The sequence below is a fragment of the Ylistrum balloti genome, unplaced genomic scaffold (genome assembly GCF_031769215.1).
Source record: "Ylistrum balloti isolate Yb309-2 unplaced genomic scaffold, AGI_CSIRO_Ybal_v1 Utg369614, whole genome shotgun sequence".
Classification (NCBI taxonomy): domain Eukaryota; kingdom Metazoa; phylum Mollusca; class Bivalvia; order Pectinida; family Pectinidae; genus Ylistrum; species Ylistrum balloti.
Window position 1 is genome coordinate 35,053 of NW_026781888.1, and position 21,038 is coordinate 56,090.

At 32.8% G+C, this 21,038-nt stretch overlaps 1 protein-coding gene across 1 annotated transcript; it reads right to left on the reverse strand.

Annotated features, from left to right (window-relative positions):
* Nucleotides 1–1,301: 1,301 nt before the first annotated feature.
* LOC132548022 (BUD13 homolog) lies at nucleotides 1,302–15,535 on the reverse strand. The gene is made up of 6 exons (XM_060211843.1): nucleotides 15,408–15,535; nucleotides 13,605–13,801; nucleotides 9,781–10,466; nucleotides 7,458–7,612; nucleotides 4,917–5,101; nucleotides 1,302–2,216 (listed from the first exon to the last, which is right to left on the reverse strand). The coding sequence occupies exons 1-6, from the start codon at nucleotides 15,533–15,535 to the stop codon at nucleotides 2,041–2,043; spliced, it is 1,527 nt and encodes a 508-aa protein (XP_060067826.1). The 3' UTR covers nucleotides 1,302–2,040.
* Between the last annotated feature and the right edge of the window lie 5,503 nt (nucleotides 15,536–21,038).

Sequence of the window (21,038 nt, forward strand, 5' to 3'; positions counted from 1 at the left end):
TCAATGTAAGGTAACTATGTATACGAAACATCTTCTCAAGTTTAAAAGGATGTAGAAATTTGAAATCTGATATATGATATATATGATATTAAGGTAATATGATTGTCTGTTATTGTTTTTAATACTGTTGACCTTGACCTAATTTCAAGGTCACTGCAGTTAATTATATTAATAGCATTAAATGACGTTTTCTTAATTTTTAATAATACAACAGTTACGTGTTCCATTTAAAAACCTTCTGTAGAAATTTTTTTTATTGGTTCAAACAAAACCTCCACAAAACACCACCTTCCAGCTTTTCTTAGGGGTCAAAGTTTAAAACTTCAGTGTAGGGTATTAACATATACGAAACTTCTTCAAGATTGGCAAGGCCTAGACGTTCGATACATCCCAAATATAATGCTCAGACTATTGTCTATCAAATTTGTAAATATGAATAACCTTGACCCACTTTCAAGGTCAGAGGCGTCAATCATGTGAAAAATTCCAAAGAATTTAATTTACTACTTTAAGAGGTAAACAATTGTGAAATTCCTTAAAAACCTCCTGTGGACAATTACTATTGATAACAATAGGTAATGTTTTCCAAAAATTCAACTTCTTATTTTTTATTTTTTTTTTTTTGTACTGTTAAAAACAATGTTAAACAGCAATATTTTGGAAAACAGTGCTTTGATCTCTTACTATTGATGATTCCTTTGGTGCTTTGATTTCATGCAGAGTGCCAATGTATTGTAGACATTGCCTTTAATTACAGGTCAAAATAGGTGAAAAGCCTGTTAAAATTGTCTGTTGAAAATTTCTAGTTATTGTTGTTATTGGAAGAGTTTGAAGTTATTAGCTTATGTTTTATCTTACATTTTACGTACTTCTAATTCCCCCTGGGCACTGCTTTCTCTTTTACTTCCCCAACTAAGTACGTTTCATGGGAACATTGAATACCTCTGGAATCTTAATGCTTCTTCAGGCAGAAAGATTTGCTGCATTGAGATTTAGTTGTGTCACTTAGCATAACAGCCCATTGTCTAAGGTCAGACACTAACAGACACTTATTAGTTTTTAATTTGTTCATCTGAGAACATTCATTAACCTGAAATCCAAATCAAAATGTTACAGAAACAAATGGAACAATGCACAACTACTTGAAGGGATAATGGGGTCTCTACATATGAAATATGCAAAAGATCCATCAAGTACTTTCCCAGAAAAAATGATTACATACTTTTACTGACAAATTCCAAGATGGCCATCTGTCTGCCATGTTGTTTTTCAACTCAGTCAGAAAATGAGACAATGCACAACAAGTGACACAGGGAAACCTATGTATGAAAATTGAATAGTATCCATCTAGTGCTTCTAAAGAAAAATCAAATTACAAGAAAAGTTTTAGGACAGATGGACAGATCACAGACAAAGTTTGGTATGAGCAACCCACCATCTAATGATGGTGGACTAACAATTTGTATTTGTATCTTAAGGTACGACAGCTGCATGCATGAAGGATTCAAATTCATGTCTGGTTGAGTTACAGATGAAGAGGATTGCTTGCAGTTTATCACAAAATTAAAAGTCTAACTGGCATGGCATATTTCTCTCAAATGTAAAATAGGAATCTGTTGCTTACAAGTTTCTATATCCAACAACCACAAGAACAACTAAAACTTTATCATATGACTGTTTTAAGAGGTTGCTGTCTACATCCAGTGCCTATTGATTGAAAGTTCTGTAGCTAAACATGACCACCTACAAGAAATGTTCCTACCCTTAGGACACAAAGACTTACATATCCTTGACACTGCAGTTAGGTAAGTCAATGAACATGACTGCCTACATCCACTTGTAGAGTCTTCCTTTAACTTAAGACTTGAGGACTTACATATCTCCCCCAGAACCCATGTCAAGCAAGATGAGTGCCTTCCTTGTATCAGTGAATATAACTCATCTAGGATACTGAAATCCACAGTAACATATGCTCCTTTTTAACTGAAGATGATTGCCTTTGTCCATGTGAAGAGTCTATCTTCCCTGGGACATGAAGTCCTACATATCCTCCACACTCCATTTATAAGCCTGGTTAGCTACTGCCTTCCTGTCTGACATTTTCGCAAAAAGCTGTGCTTCAAATCCATTAGATCTATTAACGCCATCCCATCGGTACCCCGGTTGGATTCCATATCTGTTTGGTGGACCAGCTGGTCCCTTGTATCTTGGTAACTCTGTAAGATATAAAGAAACAAAGTTTTAATCAATGATGTTATGGAAGTTAACGTCCTACCAATAAGTTTTTATATGACATATTTTAATAGACAGGTAATCAGTATTGAGATATGTTTCAAATTTCTCCTCTCAACCATTCATGACTTGAAACGTCACAGATCATTAGCACTCTAAGCATATTCAGATGAGTAAGTATGCATATTTTGTTATAACACAATTGGTTGAAAGTTACATAGGAGGTTCTAGTAATAAAAACAAAGTGAGCAGAGGCTCCCATACCACATATCCCCACCTGTAGAGCAGAAAGTAAAAGGACAGCTTTAACCTTAACCAACAGTCATTATATATTAAAATCAAGTTGGACACAAATCTTAAAGGTATAATGCTATGCTGAGAATATGAACCATATCTCTTGTTAAAGGTTATACACTATAGAGCTGCATTCTGGTATTATAAAGAGCCTAGTATTATAACAAGAATCTGTTGAGAAAACTATTGAGATCTAGAATCTATCTTTCAAAATGTGCCCCGGCAAGAAAGTATGTACACTGCCCACTGCTCTGAAATATGTTTCAAAAACATCACATTTGAAGAAGAAATTCCTCAAGATATATTTTGATCAATGCCTATATCAACAATATAACTCAAAAATTTCTGAAAAATATTTGTCAAAGCATTTCCAAAACAATATTATAATCATTAAAAAATAACAAAATGTTAATCAAATGACATAAATGAATTTTCACAATCAAGTTTTCACATAAAGATCATAAAAGTATTAGTGAAGTTAAAGGGAGATAATTGACTACTCAAACTTACAAAGAAATTTTATTACAAAAAAATTATTTTGATATTGTTTAATAAAGATAACAAGAGATCCCTGAGGGATCTTGGTGTCAACCATTGTTTGATCTCTATATACCCTTTGAAAGTTCGATCTTTTCCCTTCTTTTCTCTTCTGGAAATTTGAAATTTGAGAAAGATCTATAGAGGAGTTCTGAAGAAAAAGCGGTAACAAAACTTTCGCAGTCAAAATAAAAAATGGCCACTTGAGGGCCATTTGGTTTTCTCTGATCAGTACCAAAATCAAACATGCAAAACTAGGGATCAAGGATAGCATACACATGAAATTTGAAAAAGATTTTTGCTGTATTTCTCAAAAAATAGTGATAACAAACTTTCAAAGTCAAAATCTAAAAAATCCCAAAACCAAATTGCACATAACAAACTTTCAGTAATAACAAACTTTCAAAGTCACAAGATCACCACCTGTCGGCCATTTTGTTTTTCTAATCACAACTAGGGACAAAGGGGAACTTACATATGAAATATGAGAGATATTCATCCAGTACTTCTTAAGAAATAGTGATAAAACACTTTCAAAGTTAAAATCCAAGATGGCCACCTGTTGGCCATTTTGATTTTCTGATCAGTCCCAAAACTAGATGAGCACAATTAGGGACCAAAAGGAATCTACACATGAAATTTGAGAAAGATCCATCCAATACTTCTCAAGAAATAGTGATAAAAAATTTGTTCACTGACAGACAGACAATGGACAGACGGACAATGGACGGGCAGACAAACCACAGACGCAGAGTAATTTGAATAGCCTACCATCTGATGATGGTGGGCTAAAAAGAGTGAAATTATAACTGACTCCCAACTAACAATATGAAATAAAAAAAAAGAAACAGCAACTTTAAGACAAAATTTAAACATTTTCATGTAGACCCTTTTTCTTGCACAGTTGATATATTTGAGTACAGTTTAGTAATGATATGACAGTCTATATGCTCTGGTGTTCCACTGAGATAGATTTTGTTTCCATGCAGGTAACATAGAGATGACACACTACAAATTACAATCCATATGGGAGGGTATCGACTTACCTGGTATCTTTTTAAGGTTGTAACAAGAATTGATTTGTGTAGTTTAACCCTTAGCTTAGAGGATTCATCGATTTACTTTTTTTTGCAAAGGTTCCTGCCTTATATTCAAACATATGTTTATGTATCAGTGATATTTGATATTTAAACATGGAAGGAGTTTTCAAAATATTGATCAATCTCACAAGATAAATAGGCAGAAGACTTAGCTAGTCTCTTACTAATCAGTCAGGTATGTTATATATCCAGTACAAGCGTGAAAATATGGTAAAATTTCTTAAGTTCTCAAATGTCTTATTTATAGAAATTTCCCACACTCTTCATAAATAACTCTTTTTAAATGTAAATAAATTGCTTCAAATCTTGTCAAACTAACCTTTATCTGTCTCTGAACAGGTTATAGCAAGGCTGATTACCGGTAACTAAAATTCCACAATTTTACATGTCAAAGTAAGTTAGTGTTAATCAAAACATTAAAACCTCATGAAAGGAGCTTTTACATGTAGGAAGGCACAAAAGAAATGTGTATTATCTCTGAAGGGTATGACACAGTGTATTAAATATTACTAACATCACAGCAATTGTAAAAAATAATTTTACACTCATTAGAACCTAAATGGCCACAAATTCATACCACAAAGCATCAGCTTACTGTTTTAGCTGTTTGTGAATTCAGTGGTTACATGTACTGCGTATTAACTATAATATGGTATAAAAAAGTATAAAACAGAGAACTAGTGGGGCACAAAATTAAGATGATTCAGCATATACCCATAAGGATCCAGCTCAGAATAAAACATGTTATCCTACCTTTAACCTTAGCACCTCCTTTCTGTTTTTTCTTTTTTATAAATGCCAACATCGGGTCTCCTTCTCTATCTTGTTCTCGCAGCATACTGTCAAGGTCAGCATCGTCACGGTAACGAGCTAGTGGTTTGCTTATTTCATGTAACTGATCCATCATCATAGATTCCTTCACTTCCTTTTGTTTTAAACTTGGAAATGAAAATAAACAACGATGAACATCATTTCAACATGACATGAATCTCTCAGATATACAGTTTCAAAAAAAAAAAAAAAATTTCAATTTTCCCCTTACAAAGAAACAAAATCTGAGATGTTTTCAAAATATATATATCATCAAACAAGATGTGAAAAATATCTCTAAGAACAGTTTACAGTGGCGGTGTCTTAACATTCATGATTTGTGATTTGATTAGGTCTTGAATGTCAAATTTCCTTTGTGAATATTTCTTTAATCTTAATTATATCCATCTGTTCAAATTCAAAAGTCTTTTTTTTTCAACTTAAACAATTTTTATATATACCCACACAATACACAGACACACCTCAAATTTCAGTATGTTTTTCACATTTCAATCCAGTTTTTATTTCATAATGTTTTATACTGTGATCAAAATTCACATAGTGTTATGTATGATATGTGTTTTATATAGTAACAATTCACATAGTGTTATGTATGATATGTGTTTTATATAGTAACAATTCACATAGTGTGGTGTATGATATGTATTTTATATAGTAACAATTCACATAGTGTGATGTATGATATGTATTTTATATAGTAACAATTCACATAGTGTGGTGTATGATATGTATTTGATATAGTAACAATTGACATAGTGTGGTGTATGATATGTATTTTATATAGTAACAATTCACATAGTGTGGTGCATGATATGTATTTTATATAGTAACAATTCACATAGTGTGGTGCATGATATGTATTTTATATAGTAACAATTCACACTGTGTGGTGCATGATATGTATTTTATATAGTAACAATTCACATAGTGTGGTGTATGATATGTATTTTATATAGTAACAATTCACATAGTGTGGTGCATGATATGTATTTTATATAGTAACAATTCACATAGTGTGGTGCATGATATGTATTTTATATAGTAACAATTCACATAGTGTGGTGCATGATATGTATTTTATATAGTAACAATTCACATAGTGTGGTGTATGATATGTATTTTATATAGTAACAATTCACATAGTGTGGTGCATGATATGTATTTTATATAGTAACAATTCACATAGTGTGGTGTATGATATGTATTTTATATAGTAACAATTCACACTGTGTGGTGTATGATATGTATTTTATATAGTAACAATTCACATAGTGTGGTGTATGATATGTATTTTATATAGTAACAATTCACATAGTGTGTGGATATGTATTTTATATAGTAACAATTCACATAGTGTGGTGTATGATATGTATTTTATATAGTAACAATTCACATAGTGTGGTGCATGATATGTATTTTATGATAGTGTATTTTATATAGTAACAATTCACATAGTGTGGTGCATGATATGTATTTTATATAGTAACAATTCACATAGTGTGGTGCATGATATGTGTTTTATATAGTAACAATTCACATAGTGTGGTGCATGATATGTATTTTATATAGTAACAATTCACATAGTGTGTGCATGATATGTATTTTATATGAGTGTATGTATGTTTTATATAGTAACAATTCACATAGTGTGGTGCATGATATGTATTTTATATAGTAACAATTCACACTGTGTGGTGCATGATATGTATTTTATATAGTAACAATTCACATAGTGTGGTGCATGATATGTGTTTTATATAGTAACAATTCACATAGTGTGGTGCATGATATGTATTTTATATACATGTAGTAACAATTCACATAGTGTGGTGCATGATATGTATTTTATATAGTAACAATTCACATAGTGTGGTGCATGATATGTGTTTTATATAGTAACAATTCACATAGTGTGGTACATGATATGCATTTTATATACATGTAGTAACAATTCACATAGTGTGGTGCATGATATGTATTTTATATAGTAACAATTCACATAGTGTGATGTATGATATGTATTTTATATAGTAACAATTCACATAGTGTGGTGTATGATATGTATTTTATATAGTAACAATTCACATAGTGTGGTGTATGATATGTATTTTATATAGTAACAATTCACACTGTGTGGTGCATGATATGTATTTTATATAGTAACAATTCACACTGTGTGGTGCATGATATGTATTTTATATTATCACATAGTGTGGTGCATGACATGTGTTTTATATTAACACACTGTGTGGTGCATGATATGTATTTTATATAGTAACAATTCACATAGTGTGGTGCATGATATGTATTTTATATAGTAACAATTCACACTGTGTGGTGCATGATATGTATTTTATATAGTAACAATTCACATAGTGTGGTGTATGATATGTATTTTATATAGTAACAATTCACACTGTATGATGTATTATTATATGTATTTTACATTAATTATAACAATACCCTTTGCCCCAGTCCTGATACTTGGCATCCTTGACTGCTTTTAAAGCCCTCTCCTCCGCTGTCTCTTCTTCCTCTTGTGCCAAATTCCTCCGCCTTCCACTCTTCTTGTCCCGAAATACAGTGGCTGCGTCTTTTCCCAACAGCTCTGTACCAATCTATAGTGATATAGAAATATTCTCTAATGTAAATTTGTATGAAAAATATATATATATTAAATAATTTAGACCTATAATGCATCGTTGACCTTTGAACCCTTCCGAATGTGAGGACAGTGCTGCTTACTTCATTGTCAATACTATAACAAATATAATACATATGTCAACAAAATAACTGTTTCAATTATCATCAAGGGTCATAATTCTGATTCTGATCAAAACTGAAAAAGTATGATGCTGTTCTGGGAGACACAAGAACATGTCATCTATTAATTCATCAAAATCTAATCATAGGTAGGTGAAAAATTCCTACCATTTCTGTGACCTTTGATCCTATGACTGTTAGAGCCTGTAAGTAGTGTAGTTTACATCCATGCCTACAATATTCTAATGTACTGATGTGGACAAGATATAAACTGTTTCCAAGATATTTAACCATTAACACAAGGATTGTTTCACTTCGAGGAATCAAGGGCCATAATTCTATAACAAGAGATCCCGAGGGATCTTGGTGCCCACCATTGTTTGATCTTTATTTGCTCTTTGAAAGTTGGATCTTTTACCTTCTTTTCTCTTCTCATCTCTTTTCTGTTTTTACTCTTAATGATAAGACATTTGAACATTCCTTTGCAGAAATTGTGATGATAATCTTTACCTGCCAAATCCAAAATGGCCATCCAGAAGCCATGTTGTTTCTTCTGATCAGTCCCAAAATCAAATAGGCACATGGAGAGACCAAAGTGAACATATGTATGAAATTTGAGAGATATCCATTCAGCACTTCTCATGAAATAGGGATAACAACCTTAACAATGTAAAATACAAGATGGCTGCCTGTCTGCCATTTTTTTTTCTGATCAGTCCCAAATTCAAACAGGGGACTAAGAGGAACCTATACATGAAATTTGAGAAAAAAACTATACAGTACTTCTTAAGAAATTGTGATAACAAACTTTCGAAGTCAAAATCCAAGATGGCTGCTTGTTTTCCATTTTCTATTTTCTGATCAATATCAAAATCAAACAGACACAACTAGCAATCAAGGGAAAGATACACGTGAAATTTGAAAAAGATCTCTGCTGTTGTTCTCAAAAAACTGTTTATGTACGGACATCTGATAATGGTGTACTAAAAATTGATGGAATCAAGGAGACAAAACCTTATGTCATGCATAAAATGTGAGAATGAAACCATTGTATAATCCCTGGGGAAGTAGGTAGTACAAATATATGTTAACTGACAAACATATAAAGAGACATACATGCTGATTAACTGATGGTAGGAGGGCAACAGTTACATTAACTGATGGTAGGAAGTCAACAGTTACATTAACTGATGGTAGGAGGTCAACAGTTACATTAACTGATGGTAGGAGGTCAACAATCACATTAACTAATGGTAGGAGGTCAACAGTTACATTAACTGATGGTAGGAGGTCAACTGTTACATTAACTGATGGTAGGAGGTCAACAGTTACATTAACTGATGGTAGGAGGTCAACAGTTACATTTACTGATGGTAGGAGGTCAACAGTTACATTAACTGATGGTAGGAGGTCAACAGTTACATTAACTGATGGTAGGAGGTCAACAATCACATTAACTGATGGTAGGAGGTCAACTGTTACATTACCTGATGGTAGGAGGTCAACTGTTACATTAACTGATGGTAGGAGGTCAACAGTTACATTAACTGATGGTAGGAGGTCAACAGTTACATTAACTAATGGTAGGAGGTCAACAGTTACATTAACTGAGAGTAGGAGGTCAACAGTTACATTAACTGATGGTAGGAGGTCAACAGTTACATTAACTGATGGTAGGAGGTCAACAGTTACATTAACTGATGGTAGGAGGTCAACAGTTACATTAACTGATGGTAGGAGGTCAACAGTTACATTAACTGATGGTAGGAGGTCAAGTTACAAAATCAAAGTAAATAGAATTTAATTCAATTTGGAAAACAAAATTAAAATTCTTCTTCATTTGAAGCTACTGATTTCTGTGAACATACTGTTTCAGGATTTATTGATAAAGTTGACAAAAGTTGATAGTACTCATGAAACTTGATCCCTTCAATGCCTATACCCAAGGCCATTAAGTTCTTTTATACCAGATAATTGTATCTTAGTTTCAAACAATTGCTTTCAAATATTATGATTTGGTTACCTTTTTAAATGCAGCCTCTTCCTTGGCTTTCATTTTCACCGACTCTTTTTTCATGTCTGCAGCACTAGATAAACCAGCTACCTTTCCAGATAAAGTTCTTTTCATTTTGTCATCAGAGTTTTGTTTTTGTATTCCTACATTATCTCCCTTGCTTGAACAATTTCTTCTTGGTGGTGATTGGTCAGAATCTGAGTCATTTCTCTTTTTTCTCCTTGGAGGTGATTGGTCAGAATCTGAGTCATTTCTCTTTTTTCTCCTTGGAGGTGATTGGTCAGAATCTGAGCCATTTCTCTTTTTTCTCCTTGGAGGTGATTGGTCAGAATCTGAGCCATTTCTCTTTTTTCTTCTTGGTGGTGATTGGTCAGAATCTGAGTCATTTCTCTTTTTTCTCCTTGGAGGTGATTGGTCAGAATCTGAGTCATTTCTCTTTTTTCTCCTTGGAGGTGATTGGTCAGAATCTGAGTCATTTCTCTTTTTTCTCCTTGGTGGCGACTGGTCAGAATCTGAATCATTTCTCTTTTTTCTTCTTGGAGGTGATTGGTCAGAATCTGAGTCATTTCTCTTTTTTCTCCTTGGTGGGGATTGGTCAGAATTGGAGTCATTTCTTTTGTGAGTCCTCAGAGGTGATTGGTCAGAATCAGAATCGTGTCTGCTTCTTCTTTGCAATGACTGCTCAGTTTTGCTTTCTGTCAAAAGAGTTAATTCCAGTCAGAACAAATATTTATCAAACTTTAAGCTAGTAAACCAGAAATATTATTTTTCCTTCCTGTAACAGAAATAATATATAATCTATTTATCACAGCAAACACAAGTCCTGCACATCTGATACAACAGATATAACACACAATAAAATATTGTAAGAGTAAATGATCAAGCAACACCTGTTCCCAACCACACCCACAACATAAATAAAATGTGGAGAGTGACAATAGTTTTTTTCAAGAAGTACGTGCTTAGCAATTAAAATTGTTACATTGGTGCACTCACTAGAGATCAAGGATTTGGATAAAACTGTAGGATCTTTATTTTCACTAACCTAATGTCTTCACATTCACCCAAAATAAATCATATACTCATATGGTGAAAACATTGTAGAATGATTTGATGTCTGCAAGAGAAGCCATTTGTACATTTTCTTCAAACTATTCGTTTTCACAAATTTTTTTATCAAAGCAAAGCATGAAAGCTAAGCATTGTGAATTAAAAACCAAGCCCAATGGACCTGTATTGCTCACCTAGTATCTAGTGTTCCTTACAAATACATTAACATTCATATCATATGTCATTCAATCGCGTGTGCTATTGAATATAATAAGCCTACATATTACACATTAGACCAAACAATTAATGCACAAACAAGACAGATTCACTTTAATGATGACTTAAGGTCAAAGTTCCCATGTCAAAGGACAATGTCATAAAGGTTGCATTTTGTTTCTCTAAACTTTGCAAATCTATTATGGCATTCTAAAGTTGATTTGTTAAGAGTTGAAAGGTCAATGTCACAGGTCAACACTTGTAATTATATATATTCTGAGTGTCAACAAGGTAATCAGTTTGAATAAAGTGTCAGGTTTCATCAAAGAAATTGTCAGAATTTTATAAGAAATTTTACCACTTTGACCATGAATAAGGGTCAAAGTCATATTTTGTAAGGCTACTATACAGAAGATGTTGTTTGAAGGATTTAACAAATTTAACCCCTGTGACCTTCATTATGGATCAACCCCTGTGACCTTCATTATGGATCAAGGTCATTTCTTTTTGCAAACTTTGTGTGGTGTATCCTAGCAACCTATATGCTAATTATTATGCCTATTACCCTTTTGGTAAATGAGAAGCAGTCATTGAATTTTTTTTAAATTTTACCCCTGCGACCTTGAATATGGGTGAAGGTCACTTCTTCCATGGAACCTACCGGTCAAATATCATGCCTCTAGGTCTTTTTGTTCATAAGAAGAAGTCACTTATATGTTTTAACAAATCTGATCCCTGTGACCTGTAATATGAGCCAAGGTCATTTCTTTTCGTAACTTTTCTTGGGTTTCATCCTAGCAATTTATGAGACAATACCATGCCTCTAGACCATTAGGTAAATAAGTAGAAGTCATTTAAATGTTTTTACAAATTGGACCCATAAGACCTTCATTATTTCTTTTTGCAGTTTTTGTCGTGCTTCATCCTAGGAATATTCCAGCCAAATATCTTGCCTCTAGGCTTCATGGTTGTTGAGGAGAAGTTGTTTAAAAGGGAAAAGTTGATGTCAGATGGGCGACGGGCGAAGGATACTGTACGTGTTCAGGCTAGGTTAGCTAAACATAGATAATTACCACTGATTTAAATATGTTGCTTTATAGTAATGACGATCCTTATATTATTCTGAATCTATGTGTAAAGTACAGTTCTGCCAATTTTGGTAAATCAATGGTTAATTTCAAAGAGAGGGTCAATTTTTTCCACTGAGTATCTGATTCTGAAGTAAATGAAACAACATGTTTGAGATTTGTAGTATGTTTGAATTCTATGTCTGGGTCACCTTGATAAAAAGCCAAGCAAGTGTTTAAATAATCATGCCTGGTTTTCACATTGATAGTAAAGAACTTGAAATTTGATTAGACTGGTTTAATCCTCTGGTATTGACCCTCATGCTGTTGACAAGATGTCAAAAGTTGTTCCAGTCTATGAGGTCACTACTGACATCCTGTGGTAAATTCATCTGAAGAAGCCAAACTAGAACTTTGTCATGAAGGGGCAAACTTATACCCTAACCCCAACAGAGTTAATTGTAGAATAATAAAATGGTATTTAATTTTGGTGACATGACGTATATAGCCAGCAAGTATAGTTAAAATAAATTCAGTAGTTTAGGAGGATTAGCTTGTACATTGTTGTGTCTACAACTGAGGAACAGACAGACAATCTAATCCCAGTATCCCTGCTCACCTAACTTTGTGAAGTGGTGGGTTGTTGGGTAAGGGGGCATAATCAGCAACTGGATGTGGGAATCACTATAGGGTTTAACTGTGTAATTTCAATTTTACAAAGGAGTATCAGAGTTCACAAAAATAAATCACTGCATAATTGTTATGTTACTAAAATCGCAAAACGTAGTACATATATCAGGTAGTTGTGAAAGGAAGTTGGTTTATAGTATTACATTCAAAGCACTCACATGCTAATTGTGAGACAAATTAACTATCTTGGGTGACAAATTCTGGATTTTTTTTTTCAATTTACTTTTTACAGCTGTTTGGTTTATCACCTGTATTTCTTTCTCTTTTTTTTTGTGAAAATATTAATGCAAGTGATCGCAGAAATTGAGGAAAACTCACTTCATTTAATTGATTGGTAACTTGGGAAAACTCACTATGTTCGAAAGATAACTCCAGAAACACAGAAAACCCACTTTATTGGAAATGTGACCCCAGAAACATGGATCAGACAGCCCACTTTGTAGGCAGTGACCAAAGAAACTTAAAAAAAACATCTTTGTTGGAAATGTGACTCTAGAAATTCAGAAAAAAAACATCTTTGTTGGAAAGGTGACGCCAGATTCTTAAATAACACATTTTGTCGAAAAGATGACCCCAGATTCTAAAATAACACATTTTGTTGGAAAGGTGATCCCATACCTGTCTTAATTTGATCAAGATATTGAAAGCGGGCTGCTTAGGTAAAATGAGAGTGTGGTACTGTTGTTTGACCAGTTGTACACCATCATGCCTAACATAATCCAAATGAAAGATTCCTGTTAACATTACACATTAAAATTTTACCATTTACATAATCCTGATTACGATTCATCATAGAGACAGTAACCATACCATTTTCTGTCCTGTTCATTAGTCTCCATTTGCCTTCTGAGTCCCTGTAGGACTCGAGTCGTTTCACATGATCAGGGCGTTCATCTATAATCTCAGCAACTGTTGGGTCATCATCACCAACATCCTCGTCCAGCGTATTTTCTAAATTCCCTGGCAGTGTTGTCTTAAAGTCAATATCATCATCAACAATCCTGGAACTAAAGAATGTTTTAGACCTGTAAACTAGCCAGATGGACAGTTTATCTTATGGAATTTGTTTACAAATACTCTTTCAGGTACATGTAGGATAAAGATGTTATCACACTGATGTCACTTAGAAGTTGCACTATGTGTTGATGTTAGTGTTGCTCAACAGACCCATCATGAGACTTTACATATAGTGCCCATGAACCCAGAACACCACTAGTTTAGGGTTAATATCTACTTAATACATCAGTGTGTAGGAGACCTGTTATGTAGTACATGTAGGAAATGATGAAATAAGATGGTGTAGTGAACATTTAAAACCCTAGAAAAGGTCACATAATTTGGTGTTTTTTTTTTTTAATATCCAGGAATCCTAACTATTGATCACGACCAAAACAAAAATAAAATGCCAGATAGAGAGTTCAATCATTTCAATTAGTATCAACAAAAACATGCTGAGAACCTCATCCAAATATGTAACCCTTGTGTTTCTAATACATACAGTAAATGGTGTATTTCCATATACCAAAGCAATGACTCAAGGAACTAACTAGCCAGTATATATAGGCCAAGCCAATTTTTTGCAAAAAGTGAAATCTGGTACAGTATTCAAATGATATGAAAAAGGCACTGCCTAGGAACGAGCACAAAATTTAGCTTGCATTTTCATGTCACTTTAAAACTGTACCAGATTTCATTTTCAGCAATGATTCTGCTAGGTTTCAGCTAACAAGTTGTAAACAGATAAAAATGCGGCTCACAAACTTGGTGACCTCTGACATTTGCAAAAATTACAGTAAACAAATAGCAGTCTTTGTGTATTAAAATACGAATATAGCCCCAATGAATATCTTAGGTTATGGGATTTTTTTTCTCAGCACTGACATAACAGCTTTTAGTGTTACATCAATGAACTATGGGCGATAGTATTCTGGTCTTATTCAACTGTTCAATAGGTAGGGCACAATCCCTCATATAAGTAATCGTCCTGCGTTTGAGGGACAGTTACAGCAATCTGTTACTTACACAAATACAGGGTCATTATCAAATAAAAGCAGTTTGTTTAAAATATTGAAGCAAAAAATGGTATCATCTTTTTAACATGATCCAATAGCCAATTAGACCATATATATAACTGCATAGTAAATATTCATTTCTGTTGTCTAACATTAAGTCAAAATGACAATTTATATCAATGACTTCTCTAACGACTAATGTATAGCCAGTGGCAGCATTGAGTGCAAATGTCATAGGTGAGCATGAATTCAACTGTGTTCTATTTTAGTCACACTATAAGCAGTTGACAAAAAATACAGGTGATAAAGTTTGTTTTTACAAAAAGCGAGACAACTTATGAAATGTATAATGTTGCATTGGTTATTGTGTCATGTCAAAAAATGACGCCATTTGTTGATGTAAATGTTTAAAAAAAATCACTATGTGTTTATATTTCAAATGACCCTGCATTTGAGTATCTTGTTGATTACTAAAAGCGGTAATTATTCTCCCAACACAGGACTATGCCTATGTGAAGGATTGCGTCCAATCTATTCAAGTTATTGATAGAACGACATACATCAAGAATATATAACTATATTGAAAATAGCATATATGTACCGAGGAGCTATTGCAGCTGATTTGGGTTTCTTTTTCTTTCTCTTCTTTTTCTCGTCAGTAGCATCAGATAGATAACGTTTCAAATAGTCTGCTTTGCTCAGGCTGATTGCCGCTCCGGCTCCTGCCATTTCTCGAACTTTGTTTATCGCGGAAACGCTTGAAAATATCAGGGTCACTCACAAGCGGTGATACTAATTACGGCCCGGTACCGCCCGGTACATTCAAGACTACCAAGTGCTGCCCAGGAACTATATCTTAACCGCTCGGGCTTTAATTTGCAATTATTTCACGTTATATGAAAAGAAAGGACTAACCAGATAAATATAGTAGTCGGAAAATGGTGCAAAGCTATCAGAAAATTGTCCTCATAATGGGTATTAGAAATCAGAGATATCGCAACGCAACACATTGCTATTTGCCATGCCGGGACCACATATTTATCCTGCAAATGGCACTGCCAATGTCGAAACACACCTGCAACATATATTTTTGCTGTTTTGGGCAATGACGGAAAACATCTGTATTTCAGCACGTGTGGTCGAAAGGATTACACTCTGAATTTACTTAATTATTACGTTTAGAAATATGAATAGTTGTTGAAACAAGTGATTTTATATGTTGTAATGAACAAGTTGATCTATGAAAATTCATCAAATCGCTGTTATATCCGATGACGTTTGGAACTATATTTCCGTACGGAGCAATTACATTTCCTTCCGTCATCAGGCAAAATCCAGCGTAGCATCAACATCATGTAAATACAGATTGAACAACAAAACGGTTTCAATTTCAATAGTCTGAATTTCAATCAGTGTTGCGGGATAAGTAGAATACATGGTCAGTGTCTTCAGATATTAGCCAAAGTGGCTGGCCAGAAGCTCGTTGCCACTTTTGTCTTCCTTCACCATCGCCGAAATACATTTTATATTTGAAGATACTGGCCATCTATTCTCTATATATTATATCTCATTCATTGTAGTGTCCATATAATTCTAGAAGTTGCTCCGGTCAATAGTTTAGCATATCAGGCCGGGAGTCAATGTCAGCCGGCTGACGCCATATATTGTATTGTGACGTCATTATAAGATAATGAGTTATTTCCCTTTTTATACTAATAACTTGAAAGTTCCAACATGTAGCCAGCGGTATCTCCGTGAATTAAATTTTAGTTGATAGTAAGGTTATTATATTTTTAAATTGTTATATTGCATAATGTGAATACGATACGATTGGAATAAAATATATAATAGATATTTGAACGTTTATAATTCTACACGTGGAGGTTAATGACGTTGTATGTATCTAATAAAGGTTTATTATTCTACACGTGGAGGTTAATGACGTTGTGTCTAATAAAGGCTTATTATTCTACATGTTGAGGTTAATGACGTTGTATCTAATAAAGGTTTATAATTCTACATGTGGAGGTTAATGACGTTGTATGTATCTAATAAAGGTTTATTATTCTACACGTGGAGGTTAATGACGTTGTGTCTAATAAAGGCTTATTATTCTACATGTTGAGGTTAATGACGTTGTATCTAATAAAGGTTTATAATTCTACACGTGGAGATTAATGACGTTGTATCTAATAAAGGTTTATAATTCTACATGTGGAGGTTAATGACGTTGTATGTATCTAATTAAGGTTTATTATTCTACACGTGGAGATTAATGACGTTGTATCTAATAAAGGTTTATAATTCTACATGTGGAGGTTAATGACGGTGTATCTAATAAAGGTTTATAATTCTACATGTGGAGGTTAATGACGTTGTATGTATCTAATAAAGGTTTATTATTCTACACGTGGAGATTAATGACGTTGTATCTAATAAAGGTTTATAATTCTACATGTGGAGGTTAATGACGGTGTATGTATTCAGTGAACTTTTATTATTCTACATGTGGAGATTAATGACGTTGTATCTAATAAAGGTTTATTATTCTACATGTGGAGATTAATGACGTTGTATCTAATAAAGGTTTATAATTCTACATGTGGAGGTTAATGACGTTGTATGTATTCAGTGAACGTTTATAATTCTACATGTGGAGGTTAATGACGTTGTATCTAATAAAGGTTTATAATTCTACATGTGGAGGTTAATGACGTTGTATCTAATAAAGGGTTATTATTGTACATGTGGAGGTAATGACGTTGTATCTAATAAAGGTTTATTATTCTACATGTTGAGGTTAATGACGTTGTATGTATTCAGTGAACATTTATCATTCTACACGTGGAGGTTAATGACGTTGTATCTAATAAAGGTTTATTATTCTACACGTGGAGATTAATGACGTTGTATCTAATAAAGGTTTATAATTCTACATGTGGAGATTAATGACGTTGTATCTAATAAAGGTTTATAATTCTACATGTGGAGATTAATGACGTTGTATCTAATAAAGGTTTATAATTCTACACGTGGAGATTAATGACGTTGTATCTAATAAAGGTTTATAATTCTACATGTGGAGATTAATGACGTTGTATGTATCTAATAAAGGTTTATAATTCTACATGTGGAGATTAATGACGTTGTATCTAATAAAGGTTTATTATTCTACATGTGGAGATTAATGACGTTGTATGTATCTAATAAAGGTTTATTATTGTACATGTGGAGATTAATGACGTTGTATCTAATAAAGGTTTATAATTCTACATGTGGAGATTAATGACGTTGTATCTAATAAAGGTTTATAATTCTACATGTGGAGATTAATGACGTTGTATCTAATAAAGGTTTATAATTCTACATGTGGAGATTAAAGACGTTGTATGTATCTAATAAAGGTTTGTTATTCTACACGTGGAGGTTAATGACGTTGTATCTAATAAAGGTTTATTATTGTACATGTGGAGGTAATGACGTTGTATGTATCTAATAAAGGTTTATAATTCTACATGTGGAGGTAATGACGTTGTATCTAATAAAGGTTTATTATTCTACATGTGGAGATTAATGACGTTGTATCTAATAAAGGTTTATTATTGTACATGTGGAGATTAATGACGTTGTATGTATCTAATAAAGGTTTATTATTCTACACGTGGAGGTTAATGACATTGTATGTATCTAATAAAGGTTTATAATTCTACATGTGGAGATTAATGACGTTGTATGTATTCAGTGAACATTTATTATTCTACACGTGGAGGTTAATGACGTTGTATGTATCTAATAAAGGTTTATAATTCTACATGTGGAGATTAATGACGTTGTATCTAATAAAGGTTTATTATTCTACATGTGGAGATTAATGACGTTGTATCTAATAAAGGTTTATTATTCTACACGTGGAGGTTAATGACGTTGTATGTATCTAATAAAGGTTTATAATTCTACATGTGGAGATTAATGACGTTGTATCTAATAAAGGTTTATAATTCTACATGTGGAGATTAATGACGTTGTATCTAATAAAGGTTTATTATTGTACATGTGGAGGTAATGACGTTGTATGTATCTAATAAAGGTTTATAATTCTATATGTGGAGGTAATGACGTTGTATGTATCTAATAAAGGTTTGTTATTCTACATGTGGAGGTTAATGACGTTGTATGTATCTAATAAAGGTTTATTATTCTACATGTGGAGGTTAATGACGTTGTATGTATCTAATAAAGGTTTATTATTCTACATGTGGAGGTTAATGACGTTGTATCTAATAAAGGTTTATTATTCTACATGTGGAGATTAATGACGTTGTATCTAATAAAGGTTTATTATTGTACATGTGGAGATTAATGACGTTGTATCTAATAAAGGTTTATTATTGTACATGTGGAGGTTAATGACGTTGTATGTATTCAGTGAACGTTTATAATTCTACATGTGGAGATTAATGACGTTGTATGTATCTAATAAAGGTTTATTATTCTACATGTGGAGATTAATGACGTTGTATCTAATAAAGGTTTATTATTCTACATGTGGAGATTAATGACGTTGTATCTAATAAAGGTTTATTATTCTACATGTGGAGATTAATGACGTTGTATGTATCTAATAAAGGTTTATAATTCTACATGTGGAGATTAATGACGTTGTATCTAATAAAGGTTTATAATTCTACATGTGGAGATTAATGACGTTGTATCTAATAAAGGTTTATTATTGTACATGTGGAGGTAATGACGTTGTATGTATCTAATAAAGGTTTATAATTCTATATGTGGAGGTAATGACGTTGTATGTATCTAATAAAGGTTTGTTATTCTACATGTGGAGGTTAATGACGTTGTATGTATCTAATAAAGGTTTATTATTCTACATGTGGAGGTTAATGACGTTGTATGTATCTAATAAAGGTTTATTATTCTACATGTGGAGGTTAATGACGTTGTATCTAATAAAGGTTTATTATTCTACATGTGGAGGTTAATGACGTTGTATCTAATAAAGGTTTATTATTCTACATGTGGAGGTTAATGACGTTGTATCTAATAAAGGTTTATTATTGTACATGTGGAGGTTAATGCGTTGTATGTATTAAGATGCGTCACAAGCTATCGCTCTATTAATGTATTTTTCTACATAAGATATATCTCAATTACAGATCTGGCGTCATATAATTTGTTTGCATCCCTATTATAAAAGTAACCAGATAGTTTTTTTCTATCATACAGGTATCTCCACTATATTAATGGTATCCCCAGCTCCTCTTCTCATTTTTTATTTCTTTACATGACAAATATGTTTAGATAGGGATTAAAGTCCTTTCCGTTTAAGCAATGTCAGTTTTAACAGGTAAATTTACCTGTGATTTAGTATACCACAGAAAAAAAGGTGAACCTAGTTCTCTATATATCTTACATTTCATAATTAAATTACCTTCATTATCTAAGATTGTATTATGTATGAATGTGTACAAAATTTGAATATCAGGTATGAAGCCAAATTATCAACGACTAAGTTCTAAAATGTATTATACAGAGTTATTTCAAATCAAATCTTTTTTATACAGACATGTGATATACATATGTTTGTGTGAAGCTAGAGTTGGTTATGATCAGATTATACTTACAGTAATCTTTAATTTCATACATTATTATATAGTAAAAGACGAAATCTCAAAACATAGACAAATATAGAATGCCATTGTCGTCAGCTATACGAAAGTTGTCACTTATAAATGTCGGTGAGCAGTGAATAAATAAAACTTATCTGAAATTCTGCTTACCATCAGAGACGCATGTAACATATTTTACAAATCGGCATATTTTAAAACTAAAAGCATCATGCATGTATCAACGGATGAAAGTCACTTACAAAATCGTTATTGGTCTAGGGGAGACAACTACATCATTTCATAAAAAATACATCGTGTCAGTATGAATCGTCATCTAAACTCAAGCCCTATGTATCTAGGGCAAAATAATAACAAATTAACGAGAGCTACAGAATAGAAATTTCTCTTCAGAATTAATCCCAAAATTTCCGAAAGATGATGGAACAATGATTACTAAACAAGACAAATTTTAGAGAATATTAAAGAGTTTTATGAAAATCTATATCAAGATATATCGAGATAATAAAAAGCTTACATGACATTGACCTTGAAACTTGTCTTAATTTTAATAAATACCCAAACTCACAGAGTATCAAAATCATCTCTCT